The sequence below is a fragment of the Marmota marmota genome, unplaced genomic scaffold (genome assembly GCF_001458135.2).
Source record: "Marmota marmota marmota unplaced genomic scaffold, marMar, whole genome shotgun sequence".
Classification (NCBI taxonomy): Eukaryota; Metazoa; Chordata; class Mammalia; order Rodentia; family Sciuridae; genus Marmota; species Marmota marmota.
This window is the reverse complement of record NW_025999853.1, coordinates 41,667,501-41,685,649: the sequence shown is the minus strand read 5'-3', so window position 1 is coordinate 41,685,649 and position 18,149 is coordinate 41,667,501. Positions and strand designations below refer to the sequence as shown.

Here is an 18,149-nt window from a genome sequence, read left to right as displayed (position 1 = left end):
CTGTTTCCCCTGTGTCTTCACATTGTGTGTCTTCTCTCTATATATACATCCTAATTTCCTCTTATAAGGGCAGCACCCATGTTGGATTAGGGTCAAATAAAAAAATCTCACTTTAATTTAATTACCTTTTAAAAGCCCTGTTTCCAAATTCAGTCACATTTTGTGGTACTAGATCTTAGAACATCAACATAGGAATTTGTGTGTGGTGGTGATGGTGGTGGGCAGAAATTCAACCTACAACATGAAGGTATGTTGTATTCTCTTTAAAGCTGTTTCTTTAGCATCTTTGAATTTATTCTCAATAGATAAAGGGTCTGGACTCTAAAAGCTTTATTCTCTCTGGAGTTGCATAAGGAAGCATTAAATTATTTTGAAGGAAACATAATTATGTAGGCAGGAAATGATACTGGAATTCAGAAAAGGTAGTATTAACTTGGTGTAGAGGAGAATTGTAGAAACTGGAAGCCAAAACTGGCTTAAGAATTATTTATTTTTTTCATCAAAATACATCTATAGTTTCAAGTTTTATGCATCCAAATTTTTATCACCTCAACTCAACTTTTTTTCCTTTTCACATCTGCATTTCTCCTGTTCTTCATTCCTGGGAACTGCAGAAAAGAAACCTACGTAGCTTATCTATCCATGAGTTAGTTTGAGGCAACATTGATTTACTTTAAATAACTGAGGAAAATGAAGCTCACACATTAAATAATTTGGAGAATCAAGGTCTCCTGATTCTTATTCCCTTGTGCTTTCAAGTGCATTGTGCTACTGTTTTAGTTGAGAATGTTAATTTATGCTTTAAGAACACATAAGAATTCTTTTCAATATTGTGTAATGGGGTTATTTTTATTATTTTCTATTTGCTTTTCCTTTTAAACATTTCCATTTTCTTTGTTTTTTAATTTTTATTGTTGCTTGTTCAAAACATTATATAGTTCTTGACATATCATATTTCACACTTTGATTCAAGTGGGTTATGAACTCCCATTTTTACCCCGTATACAGATTGCAGAATCACATCAGTTACACATCCACTGATTTTCATATTGCCATACTAGTGTCTGTTGTATTCTGCTGCCTTTCCTATCCTCTGCTATCCCCCCTCCCCTCCCCTCCCCTCTTCTCTCTCTACCCCCTCTACTGTAATTCATTTCTCCCCCTTGTATTTGTTTTTCCCTTTCCCCTCACTTCCTCTTGTATGTAATTTTGTATAACGCTGAGGGTCTCCTTCCATTTCCATGCAATTTCCCTTCTCTCTCCCTTTCCCTCCCACCTCTCATCCCTGTTAAATGTTAATCTTCTTCTCCTGCTCTTCGTCCCTACTCTGTTCTTAGTTACTCTCCTTATATCAAAGAAGACATTTGGCATTTGTTTTTTAGGGATTGGCTAGCTTCACTTAGCATAATCTGCTCTAATGCCATCCATTTCCCTGTAAATTCTATGATTTTGTCATTTTTTAATGCAGAGTAATACTCCATTGTGTATAAATGCCACATTTTTTTTATCCATTCGTCTATTGAAGGGCATCTAGGTTGGTTCCACAGTCTTGCTATTGTGAATTGTGCTGCTATGAACATCGATGTAGCAGTGTCCCTGTAGCATGCTCTTTTTAGGTCTTTAGGGAATAGACCAAGAAGGGGAATAGCTGGGTCAAATGGTGGCTCCATTCCCAGCTTTCCAAGAAATCTCCATACTGCTTTCCAAATTGGCTGCACCAATTTGCAGTCCCACCAGCAATGTACAAGTGTACCCTTTTCCCCACATCCTCGCCAGCACTTGTTGTTGTTTGACTTCATAATGGCTGCCAATCTTACTGGAGTGAGATGGTATCTTAGGGTGGTTTTGATTTGCATTTCTCTGACAGCTAGAGATGGTGAGCATTTTTTCATGTACTTGTTGATTGACTGTATGTCCTCCTCTGAGAAGTGTCTGTTCAGGTCCTTGGCCCATTTGTTGATTGGGTTGTTTGTTCTCTTATTGTCTAATTTTTTGAGTTCTTTGTATACTCTGGATATTAGGGCTCTATCTGAAGTGTGAGGAGTAAAGATTTGTTCCCAGGGTGTAGGCTCCCTATTTACCTCTCTTATTGTTTCTTTTGCTGAGAAAAAACTTTTTAGTTTGAGTAAGTCCCATTTGTTGATTCTAGTTATTAACTTTTGTGCTATGGGTGTCCTATTGAGGAATTTGGAGCCCGACCCCACAGTATGTAGATCGTAGCCAACTTTTTCTTCTATCAGACGGCGTGTCTCTGATTTGATATCAAGCTCCTTGATCCATTTTGAATTAACTTTTGTGCATGGCGAGAGAAAGGGATTCAGTTTCATTTTGTTGCATATGGATTTCCAGTTTTCCCAGCACCATTTGTTGAAGATGCTATCCTTCCTCCATTGCATGCTTTTAGCCCCTTTATCAAATATAAGATAGTTGTAGTTTTGTGGATTGGTTTCTGTGTCCTCTATTCTGTACCATTGGTCCACCCGCCTGTTTTGGTACCAGTACCATGCTGTTTTTGTTACTATTGCTCTGTAGTATAGTTTGAAGTCTGGTATCGCTATACCGCCTGATTCACACTTCCTGCTTAGCATTGTTTTTGCTATTCTGGGTCTTTTATTTTTCCATATGAATTTCATGATTGCTTTCTCTATTTCTACAAGAAATGCCGTTGGGATTTTGATTGGCATTGCATTAAACCTATAGAGAACTTTTGGTAATATCGCCATTTTGATGATGTTAGTTCTGCCTATCCATGAACAGGGTATATTTTTCCATCTTCTAAGATCTTCTTCTATTTCTCTCTTTAGGGTTCTGTAGTTTTCATTGTATAAGTCTTTCACCTCTTTTGTTAGGTTGATTCCCAAGTATTTTATTTTTTTTGAAGATATTGTGAATGGAGTGGTTGTCCTCATTTCCATTTCAGAGGATTTGTCGCTGATATACAGGAATGCCTTTGATTTATGCGTGTTGATTTTATATCCTGCCACTTTGCTGAATTCATTTATTAGCTCTAATAGTTTCTTTGTAGAGCCTTTTGGGTCTGCTAGGTATAGAATCATATCATCTGCAAATAGTGATAATTTAAGTTCTTCTTTTCCTATTTTGATGCCTTTAATTTCTTTCGTCTGTCTAATTGCTCTGGCCAGTGTTTCGAGAACTATGTTGAACAGAAGTGGAGAGAGAGGGCATCCCTGTCTTGTTCCAGATTTTAGAGGGAATGCCTTCAGTTTTTCTCCATTCAGAATGATGCTAGCCTGAGGCTTAGCATAGATTGCTTTTACAATATTGAGGTATGTTCCTGTTATCCCTAGTTTTTCTAGAGTTTTGAACATAAAGGGATGCTGTACTTTGTCGAATGCTTTTTCCGCATCTATCGAGATGATCATATGGTTCTTATTTTTAAGTCTATTGATGTGGTGAATAACATTTATTGATTTCCGTATATTGAACCAGCCTTGCATCCCAGGGATGAATCCTACTTGATCATGGTGTACAATTTTTTTGATATGTTTTTGTATCCGATTCGCCAGAATTTTATTGAGGATTTTTGCATCTAGGTTCATTAGAGATATTGGTCTGTAGTTTTCTTTCTTTGAAGTGTCTTTGTCTGGTTTAGGTATCAGGGTGATGTTGGCCTCGTAGAATGAATTTGGAAGTTCTCCCTCTTTTTCTATTTCCTGAAGTAGCTTGAAAAGTATTGGTATTAGTTCCTCTTTAAAGGTTTTGTAAAACTCTGCTGTATACCCATCCGGTCCTGGGCTTTTCTTAGTTGGTAGTCTTTTGATGGTTTCTTCTATTTCCTCAATTGATATTGGTCTGTTTAGGTTGTCTATATCCTCCTGACTCAATCTGGGCAGATCATATGACTTAAGAAATTTATCTATGCCTTCACTATCTTCTAATTTATTGGAGTATAAGGATTCAAAATAGTTTTTGATTATCTTCTGTATTTCTGAAGTGTCTGTTGTGATATTGCCTTTTTCATCCCGTATGCTAGTAATTTGAGTTCTCTCTCTTCTTCTCTTCGCTAGCATCGCTAAGGGTCTGTCGATTTTGTTTATTTTTTCAAAGAACCAACTTTTAGTTTTGTCAATTTTTTCAATTGTTTCTTTTGTTTCGATTTCATTAATTTCAGCTCTGATTTTAATTATTTCTTGCCTTCTACTTCTTTTGCTGTTGTTTTGCTCTTCTTTTTCAAGGATTTTGAGATGAAGTATGAGATCATTTATTTGTTGGTTTTTTCTTTTTTTAAGGAATGAACTCCAAGCAATGAATTTTCCTCTTAGAACTGCTTTCAATGTGTCCCATAGATTCCGATATGTTGTGTCTGTGTTTTCATTTATCTCTAAGAATTTTTTAATTTCCTCCTTGATGTCTTCTATAACCCATTGATCATTCAGTAACCTATTGTTCATTCTCCAAGTGATGTATGCTTTTTCCTTCCTTCTTTTATCGTTGATTTTCAGTTTCATTCCATTATGATCAGATAAGATGCATGGTATTATCTCTACTCCTTTATATTGTCTAAGAGTTGCCCTGTGACATAATATATGATCTATTTTTGAGAAGGATCCATGTGCTGCTGAGAAAAAAGTGTAACTGCTTGATGTTGGGTGGTATACTCTATATATGTCAATTAGGTCTAGGTTATTAATAGTGTTATTGAGTTCTATAGTTTCCTTATTCAACTTTTGTTTGGAAGATCTGTCCAGTGGCGAGAGAGGTGTGTTGAAGTCTCCCATGATTATGGTATGGTGGTCTATTAGACTCTTGAACTTGAGAAGAGTTTGTTTGACGAACATAGCTGCACCATTGTTTGGGGCATAAATATTTATGATTGTTATGTCTTGTTGGTGTATGGTTCCCTTAAGCAGTATGTAGTGTCCCTCTTTATCCCTTTTGATTAACTTTGGCTTGAAATCTATTTTATTTGATATGAGTATGGACACTCCTGCTTGTTTCCGAAGTCCATATGAGTGATATGATTTTTCCCAACCTTTCACCTTCAGCCTATGTATGTCTTTTCCTATCAAATGCGTCTCCTGTAGGCAGCATATTGTTGGGTCTTGTTTTGTGATCCATTCTACTAGCCTGTGTCTCTTAATTGGTGAGTTTAAGCCATTAACATTTAGGGTTATTATTGAGATATGGGTTGTTCTTCCAGCCATATTTGTTTATTTCTGTTACTAAACATGGTTTGTTTTCCTCTTTGATTATTTTCCCCCCCTTTACTGTCCTACCTCCCACTGTTGGTTTTCATTGTTATTTTCCATTTCCTCTTCCTGTAATGCTTTGGCGAGGATGTTTTGAAGAGATGGTTTTCTAGCTGCGAATTCTTTAAACTTTTGTTTATCGTGGAAGGTTTTAATTTCATCTTCCATCCTGAAGCTTAATTTCGCTGGATACACAATTCTTGGTTGGAACCCATTTTCTTTCAGTGTTTGAAATATGTTATTCCAGGATCTTCTAGCTTTCAGAGTCTGTGTTGAAAGATCAGCTGTTATCCTGATTGGCTTACCCCTAAATGTAATCTGCTTCCTTTCTCTTGTAGCTTTTAAAATTCTCTCCTTATTCTGTATGTTGGGCATCTTCATTATAATGTGTCTAGGTGTGGATCTCTTATGATTTTGCACATTCGGCGTCCTGTAGGCTTCTAGGATTTGGGATTCTGTCTCATTCTTCAAGTCTGGGAAGTTTTCTCGTATTATTTCATTGAATAGACTGCTCATTCCTTTGGTTTGGAGCTCTGTACCTTCCTGTATCCCAATGACTCTTAAGTTTGGTCTCTTAATGTTATCCCATATTTCTTGGATGTTCTGCTCATGGTTTCTTAACAGTCTTGCTGAGCTGTCTATGTTCTTTTCAAGTTGAAATACTTTGTCTTCATTGTCTGATGTTCTATCTTCTAAGTGTTCTACTCTGCTGGTAGTATTCTCCATTGAGTTTTTAAGTTGGTTTATTGCTTCCTGCATTTCTAGGATTTCTGTTTGTTTGTTTTTTATAACCTCTATCTCCCTGTATAGTTGATCCTTTGCTTCCTGGATTTGTTTGTGTAATTCATTGTCGAAGTGATCTTTCATTGTCTGATTTTGCTGTCTAATGTCTTCCTTGATACTCCAGATCATCTGAAGCATGTATATCCTGAATTCTTTATCTGACATTCCATCTGCTGCAGCTGTTACCTCTTCTAAAGTTGAGTTGACCTGCATTGCTTGTGGTCCTTTCTTTCCTTGTCTTTTCGTATTGCTTGCGTTTCTTTCTGCTTGGTGAAACTGTTGTTATTGAATTTTCCCCCTATATATTTATATTGCTCTTGTATAGTTGCAAAGTCTCCCTTGCAAGGGCGGGCGGCGGCTGTGTTCCTCCTCCAATTGGGGTGATCTGTCTATCATGGTGGCGGGCCGCTGGGCCCCTTCTCCAGGTCGTGTGGTCTGCCTACCTTGCGGGCAACGACTGGGCCCCTCCTCCAATAGGGGTGATCTGTCTACCACGCTGGTGGGCCGCTGGGCCTGTTCTCCAGGTTGCAGGTCTGCCTACCTTGCAGGCGCGGGTGGCGGCTGTGCCCCTCCTCCAATTGGGGTGATCTTTCAACTAGGCCGGCGGGCCGCTGGACTCCTTTTCCGGGACTCGTGGTCTGCCTACCTTGCGGGCGGCAGCTGGGCCCTTCCTCCAATTGGGGTGATGTGTCTACCACGCCGGCGGGCCACTGGGTCTGTTCTCCCTGTGGGTCTCAGGTCTGCCTACCTTGCAGGCGTGGGCGGCGGCTCTGCCCCTCCTCCAATTGGGGTGATGTGTCTACCACGCCGGCAGGCCGCTGGGCCTGTTCTGCCGGTTGGTCGCAGGTCTGCTTACCTTTCAGGCGGGGGCAACAGCTCTGCCCCTCTTCCAATTGGGGTGATGTGTCTACCACGCCGGCAGGCCGCTGGGCCTGTTCTGCCGGTTGGTCGCAGGTCTGCTTACCTTTCAGGCGGGGGCAACAGCTCTGCCCCTCTTCCAATTGGGGTGATGTGTCTACCACGCCGGCAGGCCGCTGGGCCTGTTCTGCCGGTTGGTCGCAGGTCTGCTTACCTTTCAGGCGGGGGCAACAGCTCTGCCCCTCTTCCAATTGGGGTGATACGTCTACCACGCCGGCAGGCCGCTGGGCCTGTTCTGCCGGTTGGTCGCAGGTCTGCCTACCTTGCAGGCATGGGCGTCGGCTCTGCTCTGCCCCTCCTCCAATTGGGGTGACATGTGTACCACACCGGCGAGCCGCTGGGCCTGTTCTGCCGGTCGGTCACAGGTCTGCCTACCTTGCAGGCGCGGGCGGCGGCTCTTCTCTAACATTTCCATTTTCTTCAGTTATTTTTATCACTATCCTCTTATTTTTCTGTATCATTTATGTTGCACCTATGTGAGATATCAAACAGAGTAATAATTCTTTCTATAATATAATGCTATTTTTTAATTTGACAAAATATTAGTAATTTTACTTGCAGCCATAGGTCAACTTTATTAATTAATTTATTTTGCTTATACAAAACCTATGTTTTACTCAATTTACAATATGTATCAGGAGCTGTCCTAGGCATTTTGTTTATTCTCATTTATTCTACCCCAAAGTTTTAAAAGGCAAATATATTACTCTATTCTATAGGCAGTAAAACAGAGATGTAGAATGATAATCATACTTCTCTAAAGTCATATAAGGTAAAAAGTAGAAGAGCTGGGAAGTAGCTCGGGTCTGTTTATTCCTATCTATTCCTTCTATCTTTTCCATGATCATTACCTCATTGTGAACAAAGAGTATGCCTGTTTGTTTACTATTTAGATCTCCAGTGTCTAGCATAGAGTCTTGTTCCTAAAAGCTTAAATAAACATTTGTTGAAAAAAAAAGATACTAAACACAGCTTCTAAATAAATATATTTTATACAGTGTCGTTTTTTAGTATCTTTTGATAATTTTTATGTCTTAATTTGTTCTTTCAGATATTAGTTTCTTATAATGAATTTAGACTTTTCCTTTGAATATGATTTATTTCTTTTTAACATTGGCATACTTTAAGACTTTGACATGCTTTATTTTAGTAATATTTCTTAACCAAGCAACCATAAATTTGATTTTCACATGAAAGTTAAAAGACATATAAAGCAAAATTTTGTTAAACCACATGATTCATCATAGAAGTTGTAATTGTATCATGTTTTCAAAGTGGCTTGGCTGAGTTCTGGCTTCTCTTTTGCTCATGATTATCTTAATTTCTAAATTTTTGGGGTTTTCTGATTTATGCTTTTGGGTTTTAAAAAATTATCTAGTTGATGGACATCTTTGATTTTTTTTTTTAGTTTTTAGTTGTAGTTAATGTGTCTATAATGTGTGTCTATAATGTGTGTTTTAAGCACAGTAAATAGATAGCACATAATTTAGGCTATGATATGAATATCTATTAGAGAACTTTGGATTAAAAGGACAAAAATGTCTGAGTAACAGTGGCTGGACAATGCTAGAGCTCACTGTTAGTAAGAGCTCCAGAAAAAGACTGATCTGGAATTGTAATGATGTCCTGGTTCTAGGGCAACATTACTCAGGGCTGCAAGATTGTTTATGTATTCTTACATGGTAACCTCAATGGCTGAGAAGAGGGAGAGCAGAAGAAGGGCCTTCTCCCTAAGTCACCCTTCTCTTTTCCATAAAGAATGACTTTTCTAAGAACTACCAACAGAGGCCTTCTCAGTACTGCTCACCGCTCAGAATTGGGGTAAGTGCTTATCCTGGATCCAGTCACTGACATAGAAAGGATTACAATGATTGGCTTAGCCCAATTATGATTCATCTCTGGGATGGTTATATTTTTAGTGCCCTTCAAAAATTGGTATTATGTTATTGAGGAAACGAGAATGGATATTAGGTAGGTAACTAATAGTATCTAAATATTATTATTAAACTCTTTTAGTATGATCAGATAATCATATGAACAAATATAGAATCACAAGGAAGGAGTGACTGGTGCTTTGAAAGAAGATATTTAACCTAGACTGGCCACTCTTTCAAAGATGATTAAGCTAATCTGTAGAAAAATTTTTCAGAAGTGAGGTTGCAAAGGGGTTAAGGTATGCTAGGCAGGGAGGATGGGAGCATTCCAGGCAGGGGAAGAGTATTGTGTTTATGTAACTTTAAAAAGGCACATAAATATTCACTGCTGTTATTACTAGTCTCTGGCCCTGTGAAGGTCTTTGAATTACTTCTAGGGGTAGGAAGAAATTCTTAGACTTACAAGTAGGATCCTGAAATATTGGAATTTTCAAAAAATTTCCATGTTTGAAGGGGACAATTGAATAGATTATTTGACTGGGATTGTCCTAGAAAAATTTGCCATTGAGTTGCTGTGTATAATGAATTTATAGGCAAAGTCAATCTGTCACTCCTGCTTCTTGTCTCTAATAATTTTCTGCAGCTAGAATTGTTAATTGGAATCAATTTAAAAAAGAACAGCAAATTCACTTTTTTACATGTTGTCTGAAACTTTTGAAACATTAATTCTATTAATCTATAGTTCATACTTATGCTATTCCCATTTTAAATTTTTTGAAACAATTGAACATTAAGCAAATAACAATGTTCTCTGAGACTTTGTTCCCTAAGAGAGACAATAAAATAAGTAAGTAAAAATAAACATTTTTACTTCAATACACATAGAACTTTCATAGATAATGGCAATACACATAGAACTTTCATAGATAATGGGCTGTTCTCTGAAGTAGAAAACAGTAGTTTTATAAATTTACCCAGGAATATACAACTCTAAAATGACTAAATGACTAAAACTTCCTTCTTTTGAGAATCTGTAACTATTATCAAATGAATATTTTATTAAATATTTTTATTATTTAAAAAGTATGATAAGAATGATACTTGAATTCTGGTTTAAAATTCATGAAACCTTCTTTTCCAAGTTTAAATATTTGGAAATTTCAGTTTAAGTCTTGCTATGGTTTGGGTATGGTTTGAGGGTATCCCCCAAAGGTTCATATGCCGGAACCTTGGTCTCTAGTGTGTCAGTGTTCATGTGCTGGAACCTTTAAGGTGGGTAGGCTGGTGCAATGTAATTAGGTCACATGGTCAAAACTAGCCACAAGAGAGGTGGGAAGTAGTGTGGAAAAACTCCACCTAGGCAGCCATGTGACCATTTAAAACTCAGATATTCTATTTCTAAATTTAAAAAGGGGATAATGGATGATAGAAAGCAATAAGGGTCTGTCCTATTATCACCATCTTTTGGTGATTATCAAAACCAAAACAATAAAACAGTTGTATAGTTTTAAGCTTAGATGTGAATATGTAGTCAAGGAGTAAAGTGGATGCCTTTTGGAGAGACAGCTATATTTATGCATCTTATTCAATATTTTTTGCCTTTTTTTTATCTCTACCATCTAGCATAGTATGTCACTGAAAATAAGCACACAAGAAATGGATTTCAAATAAATGAATGAACATCTCTCTTTGCCTTTCTTGTACATTCCATGTGATTGTGTATTCTTTTTTGCCCTTGCTGTTTATTTGTTCCTGTCTGTATTACTTGATCATATTGACTTCCTCATATTATGTTGACTACCAATTCCTGAAGAAGATAAGATGGCTTGAAAAATAAAAGTTTTCTGACATGAGTTTTCATATCTCAAAATAGCTATTTTGTCATTATATTTGCTTTTGGCTTTTTGTTAATGTATAGATTCATTTGTTCATGGATTAATTCTTACTACAAATTTTCATGAACTCTCGTGCTGTGCTAAGTGTTGGGAATATGAAAATACATGAGACCCATTCTGCACCTCACGGAATGCAGTGCCAGTGCCACACAGTCTGGGGAATGCCATGCCAAGCCCCATGCCATGGAATAAACCGAGGGAGGAGCACAGTGGTTGAGAGGTTCAGGGAGAAGGCAAGATGCTACCAAACGCACACTGGAAAGAAGTACCTGCATGTCCAAGGAGCGAGAGATTCCTAGAATAGGGACTATAAAAAGGCTTCTGCATTTTAAGTAAGGAAGCCATGGAAAAGCCTTAGCAAGGGACAATTGTAGTTGCTGGAGGAGTGGCTATGTTGGGAAGTCAGAGAAGGAAGACAGATGACATAGGATATAGCTGTGAAGCTGGTAAACTTGGCTTTACAGTAAACTTGATTGTAAAGCCAGAGGACACGAGGGATAACAAAACAAAAAGATTTAAAGGAAGACTTTAAAAAAATATTCTGGAGTACTTATATGCTGAAGGAAAGAGGAAGCTGTAGAGGGCCAGATATTGGAGAATGACAGAGAGAAGGAATAATAATTCATACAGCTTGGCTTCAAGGCAGATAGAAGAGTGCATTTTAGCACATAGATGAAGAGAACCTCAGAAGAAAGGAATCCTCTGGTTTTATATAGGAAAGGAGGACAAGGGATGTATATTATACTTGCAGAAGTTTTCTTAACAGACATCTAAACACATGAATCAGGCACTGTTTAGGTGTCCTGCCTACAGAGGTTAATAAGGCAAGGTTGTAGTCTAGTGGGGGACCTAGATAAGGAAGCCAGCTAGATAATGTGTGGTAAGAGCATTTAGAGTTGCCATCAGCCTTAGTGAAATCATGGTGGTAGGCTTGAGGTAAAGCTTTCCAGAATCAGAGAGGACAAAATGGGGTTGCATCTGCAAAGAGAAAGGGACCTGGAAGAGAGAGGAACTGAGATGAGGATTGGGCTTGGAAGAAGTGGACCTGGATTACAGTGGTTGAAAACCATGGGTGCAGGTGTGTGTGTGTGCGCACTACGCACAGTCTGTCTATCTATCTATCATCTATTTATTTATATATACACATACTGAATATCTTTAAGCATCAGGTGAAACTATTTGGGAGTACTTGAGAAAATGAATTTTTATGATGAAAGAAGCCTCTTGCTTATCTTCCCTCCCCCTCTTTGATGACTTCTTGAAACTAATTTAGGTGAAGAAAGCCACTGCTTCCAAAAGTGCTTTGGTACTCTGGCATAATTTCAAAGAAATCTCCTTTCCCAGTTAGTTAACTACATTTCCCTAGGAAAAAAAAATCTTCTCTGTCAATGTAACATCCTTTAACAGGACTCCTGCTGCTTGCTTCTTGTATCTTGCTATGGCAGCTGTGAACATATATACTATTGATTGTTAATGTGTGATATAAATCCGACTGGAGCATGCCCACTAATTGGTTTGAGAGCTAGATATAGACAATGCTGTCTTATAGTAGCCTGTGTAGATAGGCCTAGTCATAGGGTTAATTCTGCTTGACAGCACATCAGCAGCATCTTGAGAGTAATTACCCAACAGAAGTTTTCCCACAGCCGATCTGAGAGCTTCAAAGGCTTCTGAATTTACAACCAGTATTAACCTATATCTGAAACATAATGTTCCCACAAGGGCTCAGTTTTTTTTTCTCCTTATTAAATGTATGGGGTTACTAGGTTCATTTGCTATGTGCTAAGAACTGAGTGAAATTATTTGGTATTAATAGTGGGAAATCTTGAATAATGAAGTAAAAAGAATAATTATAAATCTGGGTTTTTATTACTTTATTATATTACTGAAGCAAGTTAATCTGAAAGGTTGGGTACTTTTTAAAAAACACAATTTATCCTGTTTCTTTAAAAAAACTCTAAAATGTTGGTGTCATTTTCCATACTGTGCTATCTGTATTGATTTGTGCATTTTTAGGGGACCTAGGTTAATGCATGCACTGAAAATGGTTAAAATAAATATATGTTTACATTTTAGAAATGTAAATTGTGTATTTACATTTTAAAAATATAAATTTTATATTTACATTTTACTTCTTGGTCAACATACAGAAATCTATAACTATTACACCCCCCTCCCATGAAATAACTGTTGTTATTTTACAAACTATTTTTATATTCTAAACTTTTTTTCACTTTTCAGGTCAGAAACCAAATTTGACTCCGGTTCAGGTATGTTTACATTAATAACGTTATTCTGGCTATATTTTATTTACATTATTCTCTGAGGAGTAATTCATCAGATCAAGAACCATTTTGATTTTAAACAGACTGGGCAGTCTCTTTTCAAAACATGAGCCCCACCTCAAAGCAGAGCTATTGGCTGCTTCAAATCATAATTTGAGATGTTCACTTTGGGATTCTTCATAGTTCTGCAATAAGCATTAAGTATTCTATATCTGCAGAGTTTCAGTTTAAAAGCAGAGGAGGGGGGTCGTACATACTTTTTGCTCAAAATAGAATATTATTTTCTCCATGGAAAAAGCATCTTGAATAATTTGAAGATTCTCTGAAGTTATTTGTCAGCAAATGTGGGTGATAGATGCATTTAATCCAGCAAAGTATGACGAGTTTCAGCCAATAGAAATGGAATTTGTCTATGAATTTGTTTTTAAAAAAATGTTTTATTGGGGGTTATGGAAAATGAAAATCACCTTAAACAGTTGTTTTATATCTATTAAGACAAAATTTATATTCTCACAAACTGGCATATCAGCTTCATTCTATGGTTTCTTTTTGTAAAGCATGATGTAGCCATGTAATCCTCAGGTTTGACTATGTCCTTATTGTTGCTTCTGAGATTTATTGCTTCAGAGTTCTTGATGATATTTACTTTAATTATAAATAAAAAAATTGTTTCATGTTCAGTTTTACAGGAATTAATGTCTTTTAATAAACTATTAATAGATAAACATTAGTTTTTGATTCCAGGAGAAAATAATTTGCAGAAAAATATATAGCGTGTTGAGTTTAAAAGTAACATTCTTACTCTGGTGTGAGTTCCACTATGTTTTAACTTAAAAATATTTTTGCCTATTAATATCACAAAGGAACCAAGTGCTACAAATACTTTTTGATAGTGGTATTAATGAGCTAACATGCTTTTCTTCTTTATAAGCATCATCTTTTATTGTATTGCTTTATGACTTTCCTCAATTAGGTGAGACTCTTTTTTTTTAATGAAGTTTATACATTAAAGTTAACAAATTCACCTAAGTTGAGAATCTTGAATCCTCTTATTCTGTGTGTCCCAGGTCTTCTGAATTACAGATGACAGTGATAGTGTAACATGAACAGTTTTGGTAAACAGTATTAACTATCTGGAGACTAAAGATGTGGTGCCATTGTACCAGCTACTTGACTTTTATTGAACTGAAGGTGACTCAGAATATGGTGAAAAGTCTTTTTCATTTTGTTAATACTTACAATTTATAAATACAATTGAAAAGTAAGTAAAATGAATAAAATTTATGGAGAATATGTTTTTACATAAAATTATGTCTTTTTAAGAATCTCTGCCAGTCAGTTACAAAATATTTAAGAACTTACTTTCTTATGATCTGATTTAATTTTCCTAAACAGCAAACCAGAAACTGGTTTTAAGGCACAGAATCTGGAATATAGCTTTTAAAAAGGAAAAAGTCCACAAGGTTCATTTCAAAGGTAAACCTGGAAATGGTGTACAAAACTGAAATATTAGGCAGCTATTGTCAAAATCAGATAATTTATGTTAAATTTTCAAATCCAAATTAAAGTGTGCTGCTAACTTCTTGTACTGAAGGTTAGTATTTATCATGGAAATAGTTATAACATCTGTACGTGCACATATCTTTTACTCACAGTAACCAAAGATTTTGTCCATGAGTCTTGTTTTTTTTCAAGTCCTAATTTTTTTGTTTTACTGTCTACATGGACAACATCTGCATGTCTTTGAGAACTACAAAGTTCTGCACTCTTAAAGTCTTATGGGGAATACTGATTAAAAGTTTATTTATTCTTTTAATTTTGAGTTTAAATATAGAGGAAATTCAGATGGTTTCAAATTAAGAAATAGGTAATTATTTTTCTTAAAACTCTTTTAGCTGGATATTGAATGAGAAATCATGACAAAGGAAGCGAGAAGTTTGTTCTTTGGCATTTTGTCTCATGCAAATTTTGGTTAGAAATAAGGTAGCATATTGGAACAATTAAATGTATGACTTTAATAGGTTCAGATTTTCTATTGTTCATTGAATACAGAAGAAAGTAAACTGGCTCTGTTTAATGTTGTATACAGCTGTGACAAAGCAAGATTTCTAAATGAAGAATGATGTCAATCTTACTAAGAAAAGAAACCTTAAAAAATAAATACTCTGGTCAGTGACTAGCCATAAAAGAAAGGATTTCAAAGTCAAATTTCATGTATTTATATATACACATATAAAATATGTGTATACATATATGTGTGCATACACACACACAGAAAAAAATATATTTTAAAGGAAAGTATCCAATTTATGCAGAGCCTACTGCACAACATTTGTAGTTTGTACAAAGGAGTTTCAGGGTATGGAAAGAGATTCAGGAGGAAAGAAAGTTTTCATTGCCTGCACAGGTAAAAACAATTTTTCAGTTTAATATGTATCAAATAATCAACATAGAAAATGATATAAAATTTCTATCAGAATTGTAACAATTTGTTTTATAAAAGCAAGTTCACAAACAACCTCCTGGTATTTTTTAAGTTAAAAATTTTTATAGTGAAAAATTTCAACCACATTTGAAAATAGAGGTATAACATTATGAGCATCCAAATAACCAGCATCTAAATTTTACTTATTAATAATTGATTACATTTGTTTCCCCTAGTTTTGTTCAGAATATTTTAAAGTAAAATACATATATTTCACATGATTTTTTAAAAAACTGAAAATTATAGATTGTCTTGACTTATTGAAAAGTGTCAATTAATTTCAGAGGTTATCATCTATCTTAGAAATATGGATCACATACAAATTATTATGAAAAGAATCATAGCATTTTGTTAAGGAAACTTTGGAAATTCTTTTTATGGGGCATTGTGTTGTTAAGAAAACCTTTCAACACAAGGCAGAGGCACTGATTTAATTCTGATCTGAGAATCTCAGGAATGTTCTATCCTCACAATTAGTTTGGCTAAAACTTTAGTTGCTATATAGCTGTGATCTCTATATATTGAGTTACGTGCTGATTAAAAACCTTTTCTGTTGATTTATAACTGGATCATCTAAGGTTTTGGCTTTGCCAGTTGAGAACAGCAAACCCACAATTTTTTTTTTAAGGTTTCCATTTTAACACCAGTTCCTAGTTGATGTAATAATAACGTTGCTTGCCTAGATCATGTGGAACTGGTGATTTTACTAATAGAGTAAAACAGACTTCCTTTTATGTTCAAAAGTAGCAAGAAGCTGTGCTCTTCTCCCCACCTCCCAAGAAGGGAAGTTAGTTGATGCTGGAGGAAACAGAGCATTGAGTTTAATGTAGTGATTAAACATGAAAGCCATATATCAAATCTCAGGAGAAACATGCTTTTGAAAGAAGCAGAGAACTGTGGAGCATATTGCATGATAGGCTATATAAACAGAGCCCTGGAGGTCAGCGTGTGGATGCAAACCAATTAAATAAAGAACTTACTGGCTTTTGCTTTCTATCATCTGGATGGGGAGGATCACAAGTTAACATGCACAGGGTTGAAGTGTAAACTTTGCTGGAGTAAGCTAGGCACCTTTGGAAACTTCATTAACTCTTTCAGTCCACTACCAAGATTATTTTTTAAACCAAGGTTGCTAGGAAGTTAAAAATAAAAAGTGAAAATATGTGCTGTCTTGGCTCTTTTTAACATACCCTATTAACCAAGGTGTTAGTAAAGAGTAGAATGGAAGAGAAAACAGGATGAGCTGCTGAAAAAGACCAGAGTTAGCTAGCTCTATGGTCAAGAACATGCACACGTCTTTTGAAAACAACCCATTTGAGTGCTGGACATGGTGGCACACGCCTGTAATCCCAGCAATTTGGGAAGCCGAGGCAGGAAGATCCCAAGTTCAAAGCCACCTTCACAACTTAATGAGGCCCTAAACAACTTAGCAAGACCCTGTCTCAAAAATAAAAAATATAAAAAGGGCCGAGGATGTAGTTCAGTGGTTAAGCACCTCTGGGTTCAATCACTAGTAACTCCTCCCCCCAAAACAAACCGCCACCACTTGAAAAAACAGAACTTTGTAGAATAAGTGGAAAAATACTTTTTTCTCTTCTTCTGAATTCTGAGAAGGCAAAGCTATAGCTAGGATTTACTGATCACTAATATAGCATTATGATATTGTTATTTCTGTTCTAAGAAGAACCTGATGCTCCTAAATTAATAACAATGTTAAGGACTGTCTGTGGGCTAATTTTGTAGTCTTCACCATCTCAGGCAATGTTTGGGTGAGAAAATGAAATACCAAGTTAAATGGTATCGTTTCATGGTCCATAAACATTCAAAACAAAGATTTTTTTTTTTTTCCTTTCGAGTCATGTTGGCCGAGAAAGTGAATAAGCTTATGTTTAGTGCTTGTTGATTCTGGGCTTCTTGGAATAGCTGTACTAAGGAAATGGGCTCATAGAGCATAGCAACTCAAAGGTATAAGATTTCATGAAAGCAAATTATGGAGGATTAAGAAACCTAATGAGCATGGTTTAGTGTGGAGGGTTGAGGCGGGAGCTCACTATTAAATAAAGCCCGAGAGTGTAGAAGGTTAGGAGATCCTTAAAGACACGATAATAAAAGGCACAACAGAATATAATTATCCTGAAGAGAGGGGGGGAAAGCTTCCAAAGAACAAAAAGCAGCTAGTGTCGCTTTTAGGATCTGTAGTTAAAAAGGAATCTACACACCAGAATAAGGAAATCAAAGAACACAATCAGTTAAAGCATAAGGGCAGTGAAGAATTGAGTGAGCTGTTATGGTAGCCACAAGCTGAAAGGAAATGAGGAATTTAAATGTTATGCAACTTGAATTTTCAAAGCTTATTAACAGATAAGACAATTTGTCTAACATGGTAAGCCTTCTTCAAGAAATATTAGTTAGAAAAAGATTTTCAGTTCTTGTGTGAGAATGTTGACAATACTTTTTTGTTGCACAGTTCAGTTTTGCCATTTTACATTTCTTTTATTTTCAAAGGTCTTGTAACAATGAAGAACAAGGAAAGCAAATATAAATCATTTGATATGAATATTGAATCTGTATTTGGGCATAATTCAGTATCACGAATAAGAAATACTGATTTTTCCTCTATTTATTCATTCTACATATATTTATTGAGCATACTATATGCAACATGTTGAGGTTATAGTTATGAAAAAGGGGGTACAGTT

The 18,149-nt window shown here is 36.1% G+C and overlaps 1 protein-coding gene across 3 annotated transcripts in view; it reads left to right on the top strand.

Annotated features, from left to right (window-relative positions):
* The window catches only part of Msrb3 (methionine sulfoxide reductase B3), a 183,522-nt gene that overhangs the window by 73,613 nt on the left and 91,760 nt on the right, over positions 1–18,149 (top strand). For all 3 annotated transcript variants that reach the window (XM_015483051.2, XM_048805725.1, XM_048805720.1), the window contains exon 5: positions 12,922–12,950. In XM_015483051.2, coding sequence (XP_015338537.1) covers positions 12,922–12,950 — 29 coding nt within the window. The remainder of the gene's footprint in view (positions 1–12,921; positions 12,951–18,149) is intronic.